We start from the raw sequence: 22537 nt of genomic DNA, 5'->3' as shown, positions 1-22537 counted from the left end.
AGCGTCAGCACGAGCGGCAGCGCGACCGGTAGCGCAAGCCTCAGCGTAAGGGTGAGCGTCAGCGCGAGCGTGAGCATCAGCGTAAGCCTGAGGGTAAGCGTGAGCATCAGCGTAAGCCTGAGGGTAAGCGTGAGCATCAGCGTAAGCCTGAGGGTAAGCGTGAGCATCAGCGTAAGCCTGAGGGTAAGCGTGAGCCTGAGGGTAAGCCTGAGGGTAAGCCTGAGGGTAAGCCTGAGGGTAAGCGTAAGCCTGAGGGTAAGCGTAAGCCTGAGGGTAAGCGTAAGCCTGAGGGTAAGCCTGAGGGTAAGCCTGAGGGTAAGCCTGAGGGTAAGCCTGAGGGTAAGCGTGAGCGTAAGCGTAAGCCTGAGGGTAAGCCTGAGCGTAAGCCTGAGGGTAAGCCTGAGGGTCAGCCTGAGGGTCAGCGTGAGGGTCAGCCTGAGGGTCAGCGTGAGGGTCAGCGTGAGCGTAAGCCTGAGGGTCAGCGTGAGCGTAAGCCTGAGGGTCAGCGTGAGCGTAAGCCTGAGGGTCAGCGTGAGCGTAAGCCTGAGGGTGAGCGTGAGCGTAAGCCTGAGCCTGAGGGTCAGTGTGAGCGTAAGCCTGAGGGTCAGCGTGAGCGTAAGCCTGAGCCTGAGGGTCAGCGTGAGGGTCAGCCTGAGGGTTAACGTAAGCCTGAGGGTCAGCTTGAGCCTGAGGGTCAGCGTGAGGGTCAGCGTGAGGGTCAGCGTGAGGGTCAGCGTGAGGGTCAGCGTGAGCGTAAGCCTGAGCGTAAGCCTGAGGGTAAGCGTAAGCCTGAGGGTTAGCGTAAGCCTGAGGGTCAGCCTGAGTGTAAGCCTGAGGGTCAGCGTGAGCGTAAGCCTGAGCCTGAGGGTCAGCGTGAGCATAAGCCTGAGGGTCAGCGTGAGCGTAAGCCTGAGCCTGAGGGTCAGCGTGAGCCTGAGCCTGAGCCTGAGGGTCAGCGTGAGCCTGAGCCTGAGCCTGAGGGTCAGCGTGAGCGTGAGCCTGAGGGTCAGCGTGAGCCTGAGCCTGAGGGTCAGCGTGAGCCTGAGGGTCAGCGTGAGCGTGAGCCTGAGGGTCAGCGTGAGCGTGAGCGTAAGCCTGAGGGTCAGCGTGAGCGTAAGCCTGAGGGTCAGCCTGAGGGTCAGCCTGGGGGTCAGCCTGAGGGTCAGCCTGAGGGTCAGCCTGGGGGTCAGCCTGAGGGTCAGCCTGAGCTTGAGCGTAAGCCTGAGGGTCAGCGTGAGGGTCAGCGTAAGCGTGAGGGTAAGCGTAAGCCTGAGGGTCAGCTTGAGCTTGAGCGTAAGCCTGAGGGTCAGCATGAGCGTAAGCGTGAGCATGAGCGTAAGCGTGAGCGTAAGCGTGAGCGTAAGCGTGAGCGTAAGCGTGAACATGAGGGAAAGCGTAAGCCTGAGGGTCAGCGTGAGGGTGAGGGTCAGCGTGAGCGTGAGCCTGAGGGTAAGCGTGAGCGTGAGCCTGAGGACGATGTTGTTGCCCATCCATCCCATAGTTTGGGAGGCGCTGCTCACTGTCTCCATTACCTTCACGAGGCTGAGCCTCCTGAAGCTCAACATTATACCTGTACCCGCGAACCATTTCCTCAACAGCAGCAGCAATATCATCATCAATAGCGTGAGCGTCAGCGCAAGCCTGAGGGTCAGCGTAAGCGTGAGCATGAGGGAAAGCGTAAGCCTGAGGGTGAGCGTGAGCCTGAGGGTCAGCGTGAGCATCAGCGTGAGCCTGAGGGTCAGCGTGAGCGTGAGCCTGAGGGTAAGCGTGAGCATCAGCGTGAGCCTGAGGGTCAGCGTAAGCGTGAGCATGAGGGAAAGCGTAAGGAACAGGGTAGTAAACAGGAGAAGGAGCAGCAGGACGATGTTGTTGCCCATCCATCCCATAGTTTGGGAGGCGCTGCTCACTGTCTCCATTACCTTCACGAGGCTGAGCCTCCTCGTCCTCATAGTCAGGCAGGACGGGGTCATCGGGAGGACTCTCAGTGTCGGGTGGTTGTTGTTCAGAGGCCACAAAGATCCACCTGGGGAACAAAAAAAATATTTTAAAAGTCACATTCTGCACTTCCATTAAATAGACTTAAACAGGGGGTTAGGGAATAATCAGTCAATTTAATAACATAATTCTACACAATAATCTTGTTCTGCTTCTAAAAAAGATCTGAGAATATATAATAAGCTTTGAAAAACACTGAGATACAGACAAAAAGATTTAAGCGCACGCTTCAACGTGTTAGAAGTTAACAACATCTCTTGATACATTTTAAGCAGCAACCTCAACTGTCCCCACAGAGGAACGTGCCCTGGTCTGTTTACACCTGCACGTTCTGACGTCGCGACGTTTGCTCCTAGAACGTTCGATTATCTCCATGGTGCACAAAAATAACAATCTTTTGGGCATTTTTCAAAAAATGGCCTGGTCGCCATCTTTTTTCCTAAATTTTCGACGCCAAATTTCGACATTTGAGACCCTCAAACAAAAATAACGGTGTTTTCAAATCCCTACACCATTGTTAACACATTCCACAGCTGTCCCGCGAAAAATATTACATTCTTATCACATAATTATTGTTTTAGACCGAAGAAACGTCTCGTGTCGCCAAAATCAGTTTTTTCCTTCATTCTATTAACTTTTAATCTTAATATTCAACAATTTAACATAATTAAATGCACATTTCTTACTGAAATTCACTTTTAGGCAATTAAGGAACATTAATAAATACATTTATCATGAAATTAAAATATGTCTTACCTGCAAAGGCAAAGAACCACGGAGTGACCCGGGTCAGCAGGCGCTCCTCCGCAGGGGATCCAGCAGAAGCCCTGTTTTCAACCAGAAAGGTTTGATGTAGATGTACTCTAAAGGTTTTTCTTCAGCTCAGTTGTCCAAAAGTTGTTTTCAAGGCGATCAGATATCTAAGATTTCAACTTTCCAAGTTTCACAAGTTAACTCGAGTCAAGTCAAAGCGCAAAAGACAATTCTGCAGACCTGCAGCTTTTATATCACCTCGTGAACGTTCTGTTTCCATGACAAGTACTAATGAACGTGCGTGCGTGCGTGTGCGTAAATTGGACTTTTGTATGTGTACAGGTGTTTCTATAAATAAGAGACGTGTATGATGATCTGTGGTGATGAACACACGCAGCCAGGATCACACTTCACACCATCATGACCCAGAGCACATACCAAGTTAAACCAAGAATAAACCATGTCAACATAGTTGGTGTTGTTTTAATTAAAGATACAAAATAATGAATAGAAATGTCGGCAGACAGTAAATGTGAATCAGTCATGCAAAGACTGCCTAATTAGTTAAGCCATCATGCATTTAGTTGCTGCTAAAGTAAATTAGTAAATGTCTTTCCTGATCCTCCTGTACCCTGTGGCGCTTTTACTTTCCACTGGGATGATACAGAGGAGCCGGGTTCACTGTGTGGCAAGTGTGATTCCTTAAAGCACGTGTCGACTTTGCAGCTCAGAAATTAAATGCTTCATGCCGCTCAGATGCTTTGCATGTTTAGAAGCACACACCTGTGTGAGCAGCTTTTCTCTGTGATGAAGATGAACAAAAACCCGACACAGTGAGTCTAAGGTGATGCATCACGTGAGACTCACTGAGGGTTTCCACAGAAGCCCAAACATTAAACTGTGCAGCTAAGACCTCTGGCTCTGACACATGTGCATACTTGAGGATGTAGCTTACCTACATATGTTCCATATCTTTTTGCACTTTATCCAATATGTCTATCCTGTTCAATAAATGTGAATCATGTTCAACAATTGGAAAGTCACAGTTTTACAATGTATAGCCTATACAAGTAAAATGTCTTTCAACGATCAATTAGGATTATTTCGAGATTTGTTTCCATGTCTGTATTTTATTTGATTATTTACCTTGATTTGAAGGTGTTAAATATTCAAATGTGTCTTACCCATATCTGGCAGTGTGCTACTCTGTTTCCTGAAAGGGTTTTCTCACCCCAGAATGCAACATGGATCAATCTACGGGAGCTCAGACAGTCCCACCAAGAAGAAACTTCAGCGGATTGTCACTCAAACCTCCAACATCTTTGGCTGTGACCTTGCCTCAGTGGACTCACTGTACTCAAAGCACACCTTTAACCTGGCCACTGAAACAACAAGCGACACCTCTCACCCAGCACACTACCTTTTCCAGCTTCTCCTCTCTGGAAGGTGCTACAGGTCCATCTCAACCAATACCAAAAACAGCTTCTTTCCCACAGCAGTCAGAACACTTACCTCCCATCACCACAAGTTCTCATATACGGACACACATTGTTCTCCATGCACTCAATAATCTGTATATATCATATAATGTCACTGAACATATTTTCCTTTTTGTGTGCGTTGTTGTGATGGTTATGGTGCTTTGTATTTGTGCACTGGAACTGAACAATGTTGCATGGCAATAATAAAGTATCTACTTATCTTTATATGCTCTTTTAAGGCCTGATAACATTATCATCAACTTTATTTATTTTTTGTTTTATTTCTTTCTCTATAGGTCAACACAAAAAAATGGCTTTTAATCCAGATTTGGGGCCCTTGGTAGTAATGTACCGTCCAACACTATAGGGGGCGGTAGTGCGCCTCACCGTTTATTATCAACCCGTGTTAAAGAAACAGGAGGAAGCCGGGGAAACCTTTCGATCCGCGCGCCTGGATGTACTGTGTATAGCGCCGAGTGGGGTGACTGAGAAATAAATATTGTATAAATACCACCATTTAAATATTGTCAACGTTTTTATTAGTTTGCACAATGAGCGGGATACCCGGGACTGCAGTCGTCCAGGTCACCAACCTGTCCTCGGCCGTGAGCAGCGAGCAGATGCGCACCCTGTTCGGCTTCCTGGGGGACATCGAGGAGCTGCGGCTCTACCCGCCTGAGTAAGAGCAACCTGCCCCGGCATGGCTAGCAATGCAACACCGAGGATGTGCGGCCTTTCCGTGCTCCACATACACATTCAAAATTAAGATCTCACGGGTGTAATACACAACTAACCACGACTTCTTCCCTCTCTCTTTGTCTTTACTTTCACAGCAATGCCCCTCTGTCTTTCTCCTCCAAAGTGTGCTATATAAAGTACCGAGACCCCTCCAGTGTTGGTGTGGCGCAACATCTCACCAATACTGTTTTTATTGACAGAGCTTTGATAGTAGTGCCATGTGCAGAAGGTGAGTGCAAGGAGTTTAGTTCAAACGAGTAACGATGAAATGTACGAGTTGTGTTGAGATGACTTGAATCCAACCGTTTTGGTGTTTTGGTTGAATTCTGGGTTGTTGTTGTTTTTCTTATTCACACACCGTTGAAAATTGGCAAGTTGTGCCATTGGGTAGTTCTGATTTGGGCCACTTTTGTCACAAGTATTTGACACAGGTGACTCTTACACAATAAAACTCTAGCCAGCCAGCAAATTTCCTATAGTTCCCAGCCAAGGTTTCTTTTTTGCTGTCACAAGGTGGTGTCTAATGTTTTTACCTCACTGTAAACACTGGATTCTGTGGAACAAGTAGCGTGTGTATTTTCTGTAAGAAACTGCCATTACTGTTACTTGTTTCATGGACATGACAACATAAGTCCATGGTATCACAGCTAACTTAATCCTCTCTCTCTCTTTCTCTCTCTTTCATTTTCTTTTATATTTCCCTCCCCTTTTGGTGCCCTTGTGTTATAAATGATATCGCCTCTAACCTGATGCTTTTTGTCCACGTGACTTGGTGCTGGATGGCTACTGAGTTTATTAATTTGGTTTTGTATGTTTTTTTCTGTGTGATTATGTGTGCATATCAGATGACTAGACTGGCCCAGCTGTTACACTACACTAGCCTGAGTCAGGCATTGTTTTCCAAGCCACTATCCCCGATCGGGCCAACGCAGCCTTCAAGGGGGAATGTGACCAGGAGAATAGCCTGCTGAGCCTTCCAAGATGGACACCTTGTCTCTTTTTATTTATTTATTAATTTTTTTCTTTTGGTTTGTTTCCTTTCATACTTTCCCATGTTGTCCACTCTCTACTGTCTCTATCTAGAAACTACAGTATTGCTTATCTCTAGCTTTGTGTTTATATTTGTTATTTTGGTTTGTTGTTTTGATTATTGTCCAACCCCCCACCCCCCTCTCTCTTTCTGCTACAGCTGCAGCTTGTGTGTGATTGAATTCTGTCCAGGTTGCTACGGCATACCGGTGGGATGTGTATCACACATGGGATGCTAGGAGGATCACTAACACTTTACTCTCTTGTCACCTACTCCTGTTGACATAGTGAGGGGCTAGACATTGTGAAAGTGAGACCCAGTAGAATCTTCTAAATTCTATTTGCACTTTTCACCTGTGCTGAAATATGTAGTAAAAGGTTTCCCCTCACATTACTACATTACCGCTCTGGTATGGATGTTTAGTATTTAATAATAACACAAGTCACTCTCCATCCAACATCATTTTCTCTTTTTAACTTGGAAAGTCGTGTTACATGATTTAATACTTTGCGTCGCTATTTGTTTCACATATTTCCACCACTAGAAGAACTTTTCAAATGGTAATCATGCTCCGTGCCTCCAGCTGTAATGAACTGAATTTGTATATGTTGTTGCTTAGTGGTCTTAACGTAGCTCTCTTCTCCAGCTGTAAAAGCAGCAGACCTTAATGGAAGTGGAATCAGCAAAATTCCTAATTGGTTGTTTTTTTTTAGTCTTGGCTAACAATTTCCTACAGTTCTTAAAATTGTTGTTCTTTTCTGTATCTGATGTCCTATGTGCTATTAGTGATGCAGCCATTGGGGTTATCTTGTGTTGCACACCTTTCCAACACTGCGAAACGATCGCCCCACGGAAAAGCGCCCATGCTTGATATCGTATGGTTCATGACCAATATGTTTCCAGTACAGGTGACCCATGCATCAAAGTGTTGACTCATTCTCTGCATTGTGTTTTCTTTTTATTCTTTTTTTTGATCTATGAAAAGAGACCAAGGACAAAATCAGTGTTCTTTTGTTTTTGAAAAAAAATTAAAAAATTAAGATTTTCATTGAAAATGGTAATTCAGATTGACTTAACAAAAGCAAAGTAAGGATGCTCGGTCTCCAGTAGTAGACAGTAGAACACTTGTAGGCTGTATGGGGAAGTGGATGCTCTCTTTCTCTCTAGAATACAGTGGGCTAATTGTGCAGACATAGAGGAGACATAGAGAAGAGTCCCTCTATTGCCTTCACTAATATCTGCTTCTGTCCTGCAGGGAAAATCCCAGAAGAGGCCAAGGCCTTGTCGCTTTTGGCCCCTGCCGCCCCAGTACCTAGTCTGATTCCTGGTGGGGGACTTCTACCAATTCCTACTCCAGCTCCGCTTCAGAATGTGAGTCAGCTTCTTCTTGTGGCGTCTTGTTGTCTGTTTGTCTGTTCATGTAAGTAAAACCTGTGTGTGTGTGTGTGTGTGTGTGTGTGTGTGTGTGTGTGTGTGTGTGTGTGTGTGTGTGTGTGTGTGTGTGTGTGTGTGTGTGTGTGCATGCACCTGCAGCTGAACCTTCCTGTAGTGAGTAGGCTGACAGCGGCTCTGGAACCTGCAGCGTCAGCTTCAGCGTCAACGTCGGCTTCAGCGTCAGCGTCAGCGCTCGCCCAGCCCCCCCTCATGGGAAATGTGGATCCCTCAAAGGTCGATGAGATCCGGAGGACCGTCTATGTTGGCAACTTGAACTCACAGGTAACGAACGGAATGTCAAATCTGTGTAAACACTTACCTAGTGATCATTTACAGCAACAGTGTGGCTCAGTTGTGTGTTTTTAATAGTTTTTGGGACATCAATGGAGCTCTATGGCACAGAGGTTAAAAGATATGAGGCTGTGGTTACACACACACACGCACACACTCTCTACTTTTTAGTCTTTTTGGGTCTTGTCTACAATAAGAAAAAAGCAGAATATCAACGTTCAGGAGGGCATAATTATCCTTCTGCAGCCGCTAACACTTGCTCAGCTTGTTTGTCTGATAACTTAAGATCTTTTTTAATTTCTTCGCAATCATTTCCCTCCTTTATGTTACATTGCAAGTCTCGAGCCGTCGATACGTTTTCATGACAGAGATCTGGATCTCAGGACTAATTGTTTGTTTATAAGCTCTATAAGTTACCGATCAGGGAGCCCCAGAGAATCAGAGCTTTACGTTTTGTAGCTGCAAACCTGTTGTCCTTCAATCTAATCGTCTTTCTCTCCACAGACCACCAACGCAGACCAGCTGTTGGAGTTCTTCAAGCAGGTGGGCGACGTGAAGTTTGTGCGAATGGCTGGAGATGAGACTCAGCCGACACGCTTCGCCTTCGTGGAGTTTGTTGAGCAGGACTCAGTCAACAGAGCCCTGACCTTCAATGGAGTCATGTTCGGAGACCGACCTCTGAAGTAAGAAGGTCGTTCTTTAGAGCTGTACGATCAAGACTTTATGAATCAAGAAATGTCTTATTTATTTATAGTGGTTTGTGTCTTTCAGGGTTAATCATTCCAACAACGCCATAGTGAAACCCCCGGAGATGACGCCACAGGCTGCTGCTAAGGAGCTGGAGAGTGTGATGAAGAGGGTGAGGGAAGCCCAGTTTACCATTGCTGCTGCCATAGATCCAGGTACAACCTCTTGATTTGCTGCACTGCATCACGGTTTTTAGTGCCAGGATAAATGAAGTTGTTCTGATGCGGAGACCGCTGCTCTTCCTCTAGCGGACATTAAGGAGGCTCCTACCACTCGGTCGAGAAGGATACGTCGCTCCCGCTCGAAGTCACGCTCTCGCTCACACTCGAGAATGCACAGGAAAAGGTCCCGTTCGAAACACAGGTGCACAACTAATACTCCGAGCTTTAAGACTTCACTCGCACGATGCTTTGATCATGTGATTGTGATTGTGTGTGCAGTCGGTGACATTTCTTCCCTCCTCTCGTAGCAGACCGGCGCCAAAGTTGTGGCCGAGGAATGACTCCCACAATTCCCGAAGCGGCCACAAGAGGCGCTCTCGCTCCAGAGACAAGAAACACAGTCGCAGTCGCTCAAGGTATGTTGGGAACAAACGACACATCGTTCTCCAGATGAGCAAACACTGTTCAGTGCGGCTCATGCTGCTGCTTTAATGTAATGAATGTATTACAATCCTGGAATATTTAAATCATTCACATAGAATATTATCAAGAATACAAAATCTGACCTACTTTAGTGCCACCGTGTTGTCCCTGCTCTGGACAGTAGGGGGCTCCAGACACTTAGTGAGTCAAGTCCTGCCTGGATTTGGCTCCTGTTGTGCTGCATGTGGAAAACATTTACCTTTTCTGACCCTTAATGTGTGTGTGTGTGTGTGTGTGTGTGTGTGTGTGTGTGTGTCCATGAACTCTCATGCTGCTACCTTTCCTTAAGTTCCTCATATTAGTCTCAAAATCTATTTAATCCAGTTACTGTGGTGTTTTCAGAGGCCATAGGAGGAAGAGTAAGGATCGGTCCAGGAGCCCCCGAAGGAAAGCAAGATCCCCCTCCCCAAAAAGGTAAATCCATCGCACGTCTCTCTATGTTTGACCTTTCTGTTTTTCTCTAGGTGGATTTACTGTATACAAGATCTGTGATTTTATGTCTGCAAGATTGTGATTGGTTTCTTTTGCGTTGTCAGAAGTAAGAAAGACAAGAAGAGGGAGCGCAGCAGGGACAGAAAGGAGCGCTCCACATCCAGGAAGAGAAGCCGCAAGGACGAGGACAGGATGAAGAGCAAGGCCAAGCCAATGAAGGTAATAAAGCTTCCACTTAAAACACTTGCATAAGACTTTCTTCTGTTTCTCCAAGTAAAGCTGTCGATCTACTGATCGTTTAATGAGCCGAGCTTTGTCGCTCTAAAAGACTGTTTAGTTGTGAGGCGGGAAATGAGATCAGTCCCCCCCCCCCCCCAAGTAACCTCTTTGTTTTTTGGTGAACAGTGAGAATCAAACCACCTGAACAGCGACGAACTTACCGTGTTTATATAGGTGACCTTTTTTAACTTATCACACGCCATCTGTGCCGCTGATAACAATCAGAACATTTGTTCAACGAGCGGCAGCTGTTCTCAGAAACCGCTGCAAACCTGCAAAATGTCTGTCTGGGGGGGGGGTTCCACTGCAGTCTGTGCAGTCTTACGAAGTAATCTTAAGAGATGCACATAATAACAAACACACCCTGTAGACTTAACTTTGAGCGTCCATAGAAACACCTTCTCTCGTGTCAGTGGAACATCTGCACCCCCTCGTCTGCTGTTCAGTGTGGCTGACTCGTCGGCTGGCCGCGCTCTCTGCAGCCAGGCAGGATTCTGTATCTGAACTTTGAACTCTTGTCCGACCAGGTTTGATTGTCACTCCTTTGAATTTCAGGTGGAAAGGGACTATGACAGAGAAGAAAAGGAAGACTATGAAAGTGACAGAGAAGACTCGGTCCCACTCAGTGAGGACATGATGTCATCACCCTGCACCCAGCATAACGGCAGCTACAAGACTCACAATGAGGAGTTTGCATCTATGGGTGCGGACGGCACCAAGTGACTATTCCAACACTAAGGAAACGAATCCTTTTCCATGAAATGATCTCAGCGTCCGTCACGTGCGTATAACCTCATGAACGCCAGATAACCACTTACAACAGCATGTCTTTCACTTCATCATCTCCTGGTGTACGACCTCATTTTTACAGCTCATTCACGGAGCCTGTTATTCAGCTAATTTTCCGTATCCCACTTAAAGGGCAAATGAGCACTCGGTACAGCAGAGATACCGCCACCACCTGGTTAGTAGGGAAGCAGAAGGTTATTTAACGTTATAGTGCAACACTAAATACCACGTGCTCAGAAACCGGACATTAGAAGTGTTTGTTGCATATTGAAATGCATAATATTATGCAAGTGATATTGTGTCTCCGCCTCCTGTATGTGTTCGTCACTTGAAGAACTGAATGCTTGTTCTTTTCGCATAGATACTAAAACTGTAGTCGGCTACCACAGCAGACGATGTGCAGCTGTGGAGCAAAGACAACTCCTCGTAGTCTCAACAATATGACGCCAGATTTAAATTGTAGCTTCGTCCCTGCTCACATGGATATTACCTGGTGGATCATCTTGACTCTTTGATTCTTTAATAGTCCAAAAAGCCTTTTATGCCTCTAAGACTATCAGTATTTGTAATAATAATAATACAATCTGCGTTAGCATTTTAATAGTAACACAAATGTATTTTACATTATGCTTAATTTGTGAGATTAGAAAGTCTTTCAGTCGTAGGGAGACTGAAAGGTTTGCCTTTATGGCTACACGTCATGAAGCAAAGGTCGGGTTCCCAAGTGAGTCCGTATTAATGCTCAAGAGTAAAAAAGGAGGGAAGCTGTTTGAGGCAGTTTGTTCACACATGCAGGCTCTTAAAAGCAGAAAAGGTTTGGACTGGCAGCTAAACTGTAGATTGTAACACATTTAAACCTTGTGACACTCATTCAAGCAGCATTTAATCAAACGGTTGTAGAGAAACGACTGCTGTGAATCTGTAGTGATGCTCGCTGTGGAGTAAAGTAACAAGTTAGCAAACAAATAAAGCTACAGAAGTATAAATAAAACAAGGTTTTTACTAGTTAAGCAATAAAACCAGATACTTTTCTCTCTCTGTGACTGAGGTCTCATGGGGTGTAATGGTTTTTCTCTTCTCTGCTGCGCTGGCCTCAGTTTGGCTGCTACAACAAACAAACTTAAAACGTGTTCCTTGATCAAAGAATCGAAGTGTTTCTCACGTGTGGATAAAATAAAAACAGTAAAATGCTCATTTGCCCTTTTTGTGTGGTGTTAAAGGGAGATTTGAACAACCAGGTATTTTTTCTCCGTCATCTGGGAGCCGGGACGTCCTGCAAAATGTACTCTGTGGATTTTAAGACTTGGAAGTGTTGTAATTGTGAGAATGCAGAGAATGGTCTCTGCTAATATGTTGTTATAAAAAGATACACTTCTCATTTGGTCAACATGAAGGCATCGTTTTGTTTTATTGCTGTACATTTACTTGTATTTTTATATTTCGAGTTAGTCGCAACAATGTATCATGTTCCTTTTCCTGTTGTAATGCTGTGAGATAAAAAAAAAAAAAAAATTATTAAATTTACTGGCTTTTTTTTATAGATACAAAACAAGCCTATACTGTAAAAATGATGGTGGTGTGCAAAATGTCTTTTAGGCTCATATTGCTCAAGAAAGCGAGATGCAAACAAAGCCTAGAAATGTCACAGGTCAACTAACTGCACGCACAGAAGGGTCAAAAAGTGCCTAGACTAAGATTGTACAGAATATTCTAATACAAATATGGAGACTTATTGACAGATGCAACCTGAATTTATTGTTTAGGATGTTAAATAGCTCAACCTGAGATGTTATATTTAAGTATTGTCAGCTGTCATTTAGTAATTAATAGAGTAGATTCATTGGACTTTTGTGGATTTGTCTTTTCATTTTTACCGTTTTAGTTTTTCTGTCCTTTTTAAAGTGGGACTTTCAGTTTGCAGTATTGTGATTGTGTCAAAAATGTTTCTGCAAACTGGCCCCAGATTGAGATCAGTGCTTACGTTTCTAGGAAAGTTAGTTATATTTTAAAAGGAGATTTAAATTCCACACATGGTTTTCCCTGCTTTTTAATAATAAAAGAAACGTTCATAACATCGCAACCAATTTAATTTTTTACATCCATGTACGGTAAATACTATAGGAAGGATTCATGGCTGGGGGAGTGGACATGTGATATGTGTTTAGGACTTGATGTGAAGGTTTGGTATCACGGTTTCTGAAGAGCTTGGATGTATGTATGTGTTCCTCCAGTTTGACACTAACGATACATCTGATCTGTTTCCACAAACGCTCAATAAAGACACTTTTCATTCAGTTATTTGGTTTGAGTGTCCGTTGCGTCTTACCACCGAGTGGGATTGCTCAGTCGAGCTTTTGCTTTCTTTGTTTGGTGGTCTAAAGGGAATCTAACCTCCTTATATTACCACAAGAGCAAAAGGTCATTCACTCCACAGGGGCTTATTGCCGATGATATTTGACCTCACCCACCCCCGGTCTCCTCGATGCTTGTCTCTGATGTACAGATATTCATGAAAACTCAACCGTTGGACACATCACCAGCAGATCCTGGCAGACATCCACAACAAACCTATTCATTGACTTCATCCAGAACTCTGCAGCCCGGATTATTACACGTTCAAAGTCCACTGGACATGTCACACCTCCGCTGATTCAATCACACACCGGCTCCCTGTGTCATAACAGATTAACTTCAAAATCGTATTATTAACATTTAAAGCGCTCCCTAATCTTCCCCCTGCTTATCTCTCAGACCTGCTTCAGACACACAGTACACCCCCCCTCTTCCGCTCCATGCGATCTTCATCAGCGGGTCTACTAGCACTACCTAACATCTGCATGCTGGACTCCTTATAGAGTTCAAACTCTCTTATTTACTTCACTTATTCATCTTACAATACCGAGTTTAACTCATTTCTGAGATATAAGGACGTTCATGTCCTCAGGATAATTTGTATTAACGCCGATGATCCCCTGAATTTGCATACAGCGCCACCCTCAGCTCAAACGTTTATGCCTTCTAACAACTAAGGTGTTAAAGTAACACCTTCAAAACTAATGCCGCTCCCATCGGCCCCAGCTGTAGGCTTACTGTGTGTTTACTGCTAAAGTAAGATGGTAAACATTGCGTCTGGCCTAAGAACAGCTCGTAGACTCATGTTCACTCTCCGGCCTTGGTGTCACAAAACAGTAAAGAAGATTATTTCTACATCTCAGGCTCATTAAGTCATGTTTTCATTTGAAGATCGACGTCATTCACAGATGGAAATAAGACACTGTATGTTCAGGGTTGTATATCAAGTAATGTTCATACACAGTGTTACAGAATCGAGCATGGACAGAGGTTAAGTGATGCAGATATACAGTAGAGAGGAACTTAAACTGGACTTCTGTCTTGTTTTTCCTCAAGTAAATGGTAATTGTGACATTTGGCATAAACATAAAGCAAAATTCTGCACTTGCTGCTGATTATTTCCCCCATAGTGCACCTCTGGACCCCGAGGACTACCGCAGATAAGCAGCTTGATTCAGATATTCATGGTCTATGGTTCTCGTGGTCCTGTTCCAAACTGTTTTCTATCACAAAATCGTGGATCTCCTGGCTGTCCAAGATCTGACAGGTACTCAAATGCTCTATATAGTCCAATGATTTCATCACAGTAAAATCTGTGTCCTCTGGTTCTCTGTCTGCGTCTTGAGTAACTGATGTATTTGCCGGCACGCCCTGAAGCATCCCCCGCTGAAACATTGCCATTGTCGTATATTCACTTGGAAAGGCGAAAGGAGAACTCTGGGGGTCTGTCCTTTGGATGTCCGGGAATATTTCTGCAGTGATGTCAGATGGGATGTCTCCAGTTGCATCTTCTGTGTCTCTTTGGTTCCAGTTACAAGTTATTTCTGTTGAGCGTTCCTCGTCGTCTGAGGCGTGGAGAAGCGGGAACATTGATGGTAACATGCCAGCAGGGATCACTTCTTCTCTCTCAACTATCTGAAGGCTGTTCGTGTCCCATTCTTCCACCTTCAGACGGTTGATGGACTCTAGTAGTTGCTGAGTGAAATAATAATGTCACAGTCTGGCTGGTAGCTTCACGATGTGGTACAGTTATTAAAAGGCACACACACACACACACACACACACACACTTACCAGTTCACAGGACTCTTCTATTTTCTGCATCGCGTTGCTGTTTCCAGGGTTAGGTATGCTTGGCCACAGAATGACCTTTGCCCTATAAAGCAAGTATAGATATTCACCCATGTATAAATGTAATGACAGCTTGTTCAACACGCGTGTAAGACAGTGACTGTACCTTTTTATTGTCGGAGATCCAAATATTAGAACAATGGCAACAACGACAGAGATTGTAATGAAACCAATGAGGTTAGAAGATCCTACGGAAAGAAAATACACATTAAGTAAGGCGGATTCTTTGCAAATAGAAGACTCACAAATTACATTTTATGAATGCTTAATGGTCAAAAGGTGTTTGATTGATATAACCTTGATAGTTTGTTGTAAAGAGACTGGCTGTGCTTCGTACTCCAGCTCCTGCCTTGGTGAAGCCTGACATCTGGACTCCGTATGCTGTGGCACCTTTAAGATCCCCTAATTCATAGTTGTTCGACATTGGATCCACTGTAATATCTGCAATAAAAGGTGGACACATCTGCTTTAAAGTTGGGCTGAATTTCTGATGAACGATATGATTATTTACATCTGGCAAAACAGGTGTTTTCTCTAGGGATGGCGACATTAATCAGTGGCTTGGTCCATAACTTTGAACCAGACTGAAACAACTTGTGGGTGTATTCGTACACATTACATTACATTTAATTTAGCTGACGCTTTTGTCCAAAGCAAATTACAATAAGTGAGTACACAGACATCAATCCTCATGACTTTGGCCATCCCTTTTCTTAGTCAGCAGGTCAAAGTTTTCATTCATCTAGTTACTAACTCTTGTATTTATTCATGTAAAATGTGGTCCAAACATCCACGTCCCCCTCAGGATGAAGTATAATCACGTGGTGATCCCCTGGTTTACGACTAAATGGCTGCAAAACTACGGACATTCACATCATCCTCAGCTGAACGTTTAGTTTAGTGCTAACTAGCAAAGTTAGCATGCTAAAAAGCTAAACTAACATTGGAGAACATGTTTAACTTTATATCTGCCAAACATCAGCATGTTAGCATTGTCATTACGAGCATTTTAGCATGCTTGCATTAGCAGTTAGCTCAAAGCATTGCTGTGTATAAGTAAGTACTGCCTTGAAGAGCTGCTAGCATGATAATAATAATAATAATAATAATAATAATAATAATAATAATAATAATAATAAGCTTTATTTGTATAGCACCTTTCATACAAGAATTGCAGTACAATAATCACAATGTTGATGTAAATGTGAAATAGCATTAAAATAGCGGAATACAAAGAGTATTAAATAGCAGAATAAAAATAGTAAAATGATGTACACTTCTGGAGATGTGTTTGGCTGCAAGTAGTACATTGTTGAATTACTAAAATGTTTCAGCATTTGAATTGCAGTCTGCCAATATTGTTCATAGACCTCTAGAGACTGAGACAGTGGTAAACAAATCAGCTGATTTACAAGAATAACAGAGGCTGTGTGTAACCGCAAGTTATTTGCATATTTTTGTCTGGACTTTACAATTGAAGCTATGTTTTGTTAGCGAAAACAACAAGTATAAAAGTTCCTGAGTGAGTGGAGATGTAGTTTAAGGTAATAATACTTACTTCTCTCTGTACTTGACTCTCCGTGGTGGTACTCAGTGTAGTAGATTATGTAACCCAGTAGGAAACCTCTGACGTCGTCCTCCGGGATGGATGACCACTGCAGCACCACTGAACTCAGCGTCACATTGTTGCCGCTGATGTTTGTGGGAGCACTGACAGGAGCTTCGGGAGCACAATATCATGTTTTATTCTTGATAGGATAACGAGAAACTAGCTGTATTGGTCTGTAACATATGAATTTTATCCTTGGTGTATAGCCAATGCTAGCGGTGTAGCTCTAGGGGGGAAGGCAATATTGGTCGGTCAGTCCACCACTTTACTCCCAAATACCCCAACAACTGTTTGATGGATCGCTATGAAGATTTGCACAGAGATTCATAGTCCCCAGAGGATGAATCCTAATGACTTTGTGATATACATCTACCAAACTAATTATTACAGAAAATGTTGTCCAGACATGCATCTTCCCAAGGAGATAAAACCTAAATATTTTGGTGGTCCCTTGACTTTTCCTGTAGCGCCATCAACAGATTGATATGTGTAAAGTCTGTTGGATGGATTGTGTCACACTTCAGGACAGGGGAGGATGCCAGACAAGGTTTTAACAAAAAGAGAGCTTTATTTTATAAAAAGCTAGCAAAACACAAAGTAACAAATAAAACTGAAAACACAGATCAACCAGCAGTATACACGAGGGAGAACACCACATAACATTAATGACAACCCGACAAGGAACACTGGGACAGACAGGGATATATACGCACAGACACTAAACGAGGGAACGAGACACAGCTGGGGGAGAACGGCAAAGACACAAGGGCAGGATGAGTGGACACAGGAGGATCAAATTAGCAATCACAGGAGGAGGGAAAAAACTCAAGGACAGGAAGTAGAACAAGACAAGATACAAGGGGAAGTTTTCAAAATAAAACAGGAAACACAAAAACAGTAGTATTTATTATTATTCCAATAATATTATACAATAGTGGAAAGGTAGTATGTCTGTTACTTACTTCCTTCAATGAAATAGAACTGTGTACTCCCAAAGGTGCTCTCACTGTTGTTCACCCGCTTCATGTTGCAGGTGTCCTTGTCTGGCCGTGTGTGCAGAGTCATGTTGTATCTCCTATAAGGCTCCAAAGGCGCTGGGGATATAAAATAATTAAATAGATTATCTCAGAGGCAGGAAACTATATATATATATATATATATATATATACTTTTTTTTTTTGGTTAACCAAAATATGTGAACATGTCTGCACCTGGTAAAGGAGATAAGGTCCTATAGTTGTTTGCGTTCTGATAAAAGGACATGTACGCTGCTCTCTGACCCTTCCTCTTCCACTCCACAGAATAGCAGACATATTGTTTGATGAGGTTGTCTTTCCAGGAGATAGTGAAAGATGTATTGCTCTCAGCTGTCACGTTCAGCTTCCCAGCTCCCATATCTGTGAGGACAAATATAATAATTGTTTTAATCTTATTATTTTGAAGGCTATTTATAGACCCTAAAAAAGTTAGTTGACAACTCACTGGGCTCGTGTTCTCGCTGTGGTATTGTCGGACTCACAGCTGGGGAGGCGCTGGCGTTGTTCACAGCACTGATGTTGAGATGATATGCTGAATATGAGAGAATCAGTCTGATCTCAGGCTGAGTGGTGTACCTCCGCTCACATGGGGCTTCTCCTGATGCTTTCCCAATGCTCACAGAGTAGCCATCATACAGATCTTTGGCAGGAAACTAACAAACATTGTATTCATTATAATAATGTCAGCCATGGCTACAACAGAAGATATATTCACCACTTTATTTCTAGTGGAAATTTGAAGAGATACATTCATTTTATTAAAAATTACCTTCCAGGTTAAAAGAAGCAGCCGGCGGCCTTTTGTCCCTGCAATGTCAATATCTTCCATGTTGACAATGACAGGCTGTGTAGTCAGTTCTGAAATTAAGAAACAATATTTCAGCTTCAACTTCTTTTTCCTTTTCAAATCATACAGTGAAGTAAAAACACTTTTACAACATTTATCTCATCACAATTACCACAGTAGATAAAAAACTGCTTCTTATTAAAGTTATATTTAGAAACCAATAAGATAGAAAGCAAACTGACCTGATGGGACAGTGTAGGCTTCACTCCGTGCACACTGTGAGCATTTATCATTAGTGACACACTGTATCTGTACAGTGTAGACCAGGGAGGCGTTTACATTCTCCACTGTACATGTCTCCCCATTTTGGGATTGGACGAGTGACTGTGAACAACATAGAAAATATTGAAAGTATTACAGTTTTTTCCTGTGATATATATTTAGTTCATAACCTTAATTTAATCAGCTAACCTCTTGCAGATCAAGATCTCTTCTATAGTTACACTTAAAAGGGAACTCCACTCATTTGACACATAAAGGTCAGTGTGACACATAAAGTTCAGTTTACCACGAAGAGCACTCAGCCGGTGAAAACAGCTGTATGACGTCTTGTGTAGCTTTTTAAAGTACTTTGTGTTTAGCAAATGTTAGCATGCTAGCCCCCTTAACTAAGATGGTGAGCATTATACCTGCTGAAGACATACTTTATTAATCCCTCGAGGGGGAGTTTCGCTCTCTCACTGTTGATTTGTTTTGTGTTAACAAGGGTTTGATACTGACCTTGCTCCATGACAGGCTGCCCAGTGCTTTATATCTCACAGAGTAATACTGAATGGCTCTTATCTCCTCCTTTTGCCAGCTCACATTCACAACTATTCTTCCAGAGTGGCGGCTGAAGGACGCGTTATATGGAGGACCACATCGCACTGAAATATTTTTTTAAAAACACCAATATTCAGTCAGAGATTTATCATCAAATAGAGATATTGCTCATGAAAATACATGTTTGTGGACTTACCCAAGCTCTTGGGTGAACCTTTGAAAACTGCTTTTGTGCAATGTGTTGACTCGCTGTTTTCAAAAACCTCAGCAGTCATGTTGTAATTTTCAAATAATTTGATACTTTTCGAGACTTCAGTGATGTTGTAGTATTCTTTGCAATGTTTACTTCTAGAAGGAGGAAAGCTTTCAAAAATTAGACGTTTATAGTTTAAATTCTTTTTTTAATTTCATGTAAGAAGAAGAAATCTTACTGTTGTTGTATAATGAGTGTGTATGTCTTTGCTGATGTGCGGTTTCCAGGTTTCCACACACAGTCTTTTATTCCAGGTGATTTAAGTTTACCAAAACAATCTAAATCATGGACTCCATCTGAAAGAGAGACGCTGTACTGTAATACAACGTACTGTAATACAACGTACTGTAATACAACGTAATGTAATACAACGTACTGTAATACAACGTACTGTAATACAACGTAATTTAATACAATGTACTGTAATACAACGTACTGTAATACAACGTACTGTAATACAACGTAATGTAATACAATGTACTGTAATACAGTGTAATGTAATACAATGTACTGTAATACAACGTACTGTAATACAGCGTACTGTAATACAACGTAATGTAATACAACGTACTGTAATACAGCGTACTGTAATACAACGTAATGTAATACAATGTACTGTAATACAGTGTACTGTAATACAACGTACTGTAATACAACGTACTGTAATACAACGTAATGTAATACAACGTAATGTAATACAATGTACTGTAATACAGTGTACTGTAATACAACGTACTGTAATACAACGTACTGTAATACAACGTAATGTAATACAATGTACTGTAATACAGTGTAATGTAATACAACGTACTGTAATACAACGTAATGTAATACAATGTACTGTAATACAGTGTACTGTAATACAACGTACTGTAATACAACGTACTGTAATACAACGTAATGTAATACAACGTAATGTAATACAATGTACTGTAATACAGTGTACTGTAATACAGCGTACTGTAATACAACGTAATGTAATACAATGTACTGTAATACAGTGTACTGTAATACAACGTACTGTAATACAACGTAATGTAATACAATGTACTGTAATACAGTGTAATGTAATACAACGTACTGTAATACAACGCACTGTAATACAGTGTAACGTAATACAACGTACTGTAATACAACGTCCTGTAATACAGTGTACTGTAATACAACGTACTGTAATACAACGTACTGTAATACAACGTACTGTAATACAGTGTAATGTAATACAGTGTACTGTAATACAACGTCCTGTAATACAACGTACTGTAATACAGCGTAATGTAATACAACGTACTGTAATACAACGTACTGTAATACAGTGTAATGTAATACAGTGTACTGTAATACAACGTACTGTAATACAACGTAATGTAATACAATGTACTGTAATACAGTGTAATGTAATACAACGTACTGTAATACAGCGTACTGTAATACAACGTACTGTAATACAACGTACTGTAATACAACGTCCTGTAATACAGTGTAATGTAATACAGTGTACTGTAATACAACGTACTGTAATACAACGTAATGTAATACAGTGTAATGTAATACAGGGTACTGTAATACAACGTACTGTAATACAACGTAATGTAATACAATGTACTGTAATACAGTGTAATGTAATACAACGTACTGTAATACAACGTACTGTAATACAGCGTACTGTAATACAACGTACTGTAATACAACGCACTGTAATACAGTGTAATGTAATACAATGTACTGTAATACAGTGTAATGTAATACAGCGTACTGTAATACAGCGTACTGTAATACAACGTACTGTAATACAACGTACTGTAATTCAACATACTGTAATACAACGTACTGTAATACAGCGTACTGTAATACAACGTACTGTAATACAACGCACTGTAATACAGTGTAATGTAATGCAACGTACTGTAATACAGTGTAATGTAATACAACGTACTGTAATACAACGTACTGTAATACAACGCACTGTAATACAGTGTAATGTAATACAGCGTACTGTAATACAGCGTACTGTAATACAATTTACTTTAATACAGCGTACAGTAATCTGATTTCACAGCTGATGATTCAATGTGTGATGACTCAATGTATCTGTACCTCGGTGTATCCCACAGTTCTGATACTTGGAAGAAATGTTCTGTGATCTGCATTTCCCTGCAAGATAATTTATAAGGTGTGAAACTAGATCAGCAGGTCAGATGTTATCTTCATTTTTACAAGAATGCAACTCTAAATTCTATCTATCTCTCAATATTTATGATTCGTCTATAAGTTATCTTTTTGCAGAGAAATACGGCTAGCCATCTCAGAAAACTATTTACTAGCGATACTATGAAGAAAGGACTGATATTTGAGCGGCAGGATGATGCTGAAATATTGTGACAAAAAGTAAAATATCCTACTTGAACTTGAAGCTTGAACATGAGAGGAGAGTGTAGTGAAGAAACCCAGCATCAGACCTTGAATGTGAACAACAGCTTTAGCAAAATCTACGTTCAATATCAAATGCAATAATTTTATAATCAGTTTGGCTGATATATAAGGTATATAAGAGGGCAGTTTATAGAAAAACCCTCCCTCGAAACTGAATTTGATTATGTATTTATTTTATTAGAAATAATAATAATAATAATAATAATAATAATAAGGCCAAAGAAAAACCTAGAAAAACATTGACTTTTTTCTATAAATAGTTTTAAATAATTATTCAACAGAAAATAATGATAGCAAATGTTTAAAGTAAAAACTTTAGACCACTTACCAAGGATGAAGAAATATGAATGGCTTGCACAGGAAAACATTTTGAGTCTAAAAAAGCTAAAAGAAATCTGCGGCCAACCATGTCGCCTGGGACTGACTGAAGTACTGAAACCAAGAAACCAAGAGACTGGGTTAGAAGGAGAAGGGGCGGGGACACATTTTAACACAGTTCATTGGACTCATGGTGACAATAAACTGACATCTTTGTACTTCTTCTTTCCATAAATAGAGCTGATCTGCATGTGAGATTGTACCGTCTCTAAAAACATTTAAGAGATGCTTTACAAACCAAGAGAAGTAACTGTGAAGACCGTGAATTTCTCTTTTCTATGAGAAGTTACTGAAAACAAGCTCACTGAGCTTTGCTGTGACTCAAAGCATGAGGACACATTACTAATTTACTAATTTTGCTTTCAAAGAACTGGATGCATTTTCAAAATCACTAGTCGTGCCA

General features: G+C 41.9%; 2 protein-coding genes across 5 annotated transcripts; one reads left to right on the top strand and one right to left on the bottom strand.

Moving 5' to 3' along the window:
* The first annotated feature begins 4635 nt into the window (after positions 1 to 4635).
* Positions 4636 to 11132, top strand: srek1 (splicing regulatory glutamine/lysine-rich protein 1). 4 transcript variants are annotated; one of them, XM_029444435.1, is made up of 13 exons: positions 5063 to 5196; positions 5813 to 5995; positions 6157 to 6306; positions 6784 to 6905; positions 7253 to 7368; positions 7531 to 7713; positions 8227 to 8405; positions 8494 to 8624; positions 8718 to 8832; positions 8939 to 9046; positions 9456 to 9527; positions 9650 to 9764; positions 10380 to 11132. In XM_029444435.1, the coding sequence occupies exons 4-13, from the start codon at positions 6875 to 6877 to the stop codon at positions 10545 to 10547; spliced, it is 1218 nt and encodes a 405-aa protein (XP_029300295.1). In that variant the 5' UTR covers positions 5063 to 5196; positions 5813 to 5995; positions 6157 to 6306; positions 6784 to 6874; the 3' UTR covers positions 10548 to 11132. The 4 variants fall into 4 exon arrangements, with proteins under 4 accessions (XP_029300293.1, XP_029300292.1, XP_029300295.1 ...); XM_029444433.1 differs by lacking the exons at positions 5813 to 5995; positions 6157 to 6306; positions 6784 to 6905 and adding an exon at positions 4636 to 4908 and having other exon boundaries at positions 8942 to 9046; XM_029444432.1 differs by lacking the exons at positions 5813 to 5995; positions 6157 to 6306; positions 6784 to 6905 and adding an exon at positions 4636 to 4908.
* Positions 11133 to 12158: 1026 nt separating this feature from the next.
* On the bottom strand, positions 12159 to 22175 carry LOC115016585 (interleukin-31 receptor subunit alpha). The gene is made up of 16 exons (XM_029444431.1): positions 22085 to 22175; positions 21726 to 21782; positions 21421 to 21477; positions 19502 to 19619; positions 19267 to 19418; positions 19029 to 19174; positions 18491 to 18632; positions 18231 to 18319; positions 17907 to 18114; positions 17636 to 17821; positions 17387 to 17518; positions 16374 to 16535; positions 15113 to 15256; positions 14922 to 15003; positions 14759 to 14840; positions 12159 to 14660 (listed from the first exon to the last, which is right to left on the bottom strand). The coding sequence occupies exons 1-16, from the start codon at positions 22122 to 22124 to the stop codon at positions 14148 to 14150; spliced, it is 2310 nt and encodes a 769-aa protein (XP_029300291.1). The 5' UTR covers positions 22125 to 22175; the 3' UTR covers positions 12159 to 14147.
* Positions 22176 to 22537: the final 362 nt, after the last annotated feature.

Source organism: Cottoperca gobio, chromosome 12 (genome assembly GCF_900634415.1).
Source record: "Cottoperca gobio chromosome 12, fCotGob3.1, whole genome shotgun sequence".
Classification (NCBI taxonomy): domain Eukaryota; kingdom Metazoa; phylum Chordata; class Actinopteri; order Perciformes; family Bovichtidae; genus Cottoperca; species Cottoperca gobio.
This window is presented reverse-complemented; position numbering and strand designations above follow the sequence as displayed.

What these genes read in the sequence shown, in the direction of transcription:
- srek1 (XM_029444432.1), top strand. Translation starts at nt 4,781, where the DNA reads ATGAGCGGGATACCCGGGACTGCAGTCGTCCAGGTCACCAACCTGTCC. An exon ending in AGTAGTGCCATGTGCAGAAG is followed by an intron (nt 5,197 to 7,252) that starts GTGAGTGCAAGG and finishes TCTGTCCTGCAG; the next exon opens with GGAAAATCCCAGAAGAGGCC. An exon ending in CTCCAGCTCCGCTTCAGAAT is followed by an intron (nt 7,369 to 7,530) that starts GTGAGTCAGCTT and finishes ATGCACCTGCAG; the next exon opens with CTGAACCTTCCTGTAGTGAG.
- LOC115016585 (XM_029444431.1), bottom strand. Translation starts at nt 22,124, where the DNA reads ATGTTTTCCTGTGCAAGCCATTCATATTTCTTCATCCTTG. An exon ending in TGTTCAAGCTTCAAGTTCAA is followed by an intron (nt 21,478 to 21,725) that starts GTAGGATATTTT and finishes ATTATCTTGCAG; the next exon opens with GGAAATGCAGATCACAGAAC. An exon ending in GGATCTCCGACAATAAAAAG is followed by an intron (nt 14,841 to 14,921) that starts GTACAGTCACTG and finishes CTTGCTTTATAG; the next exon opens with GGCAAAGGTCATTCTGTGGC.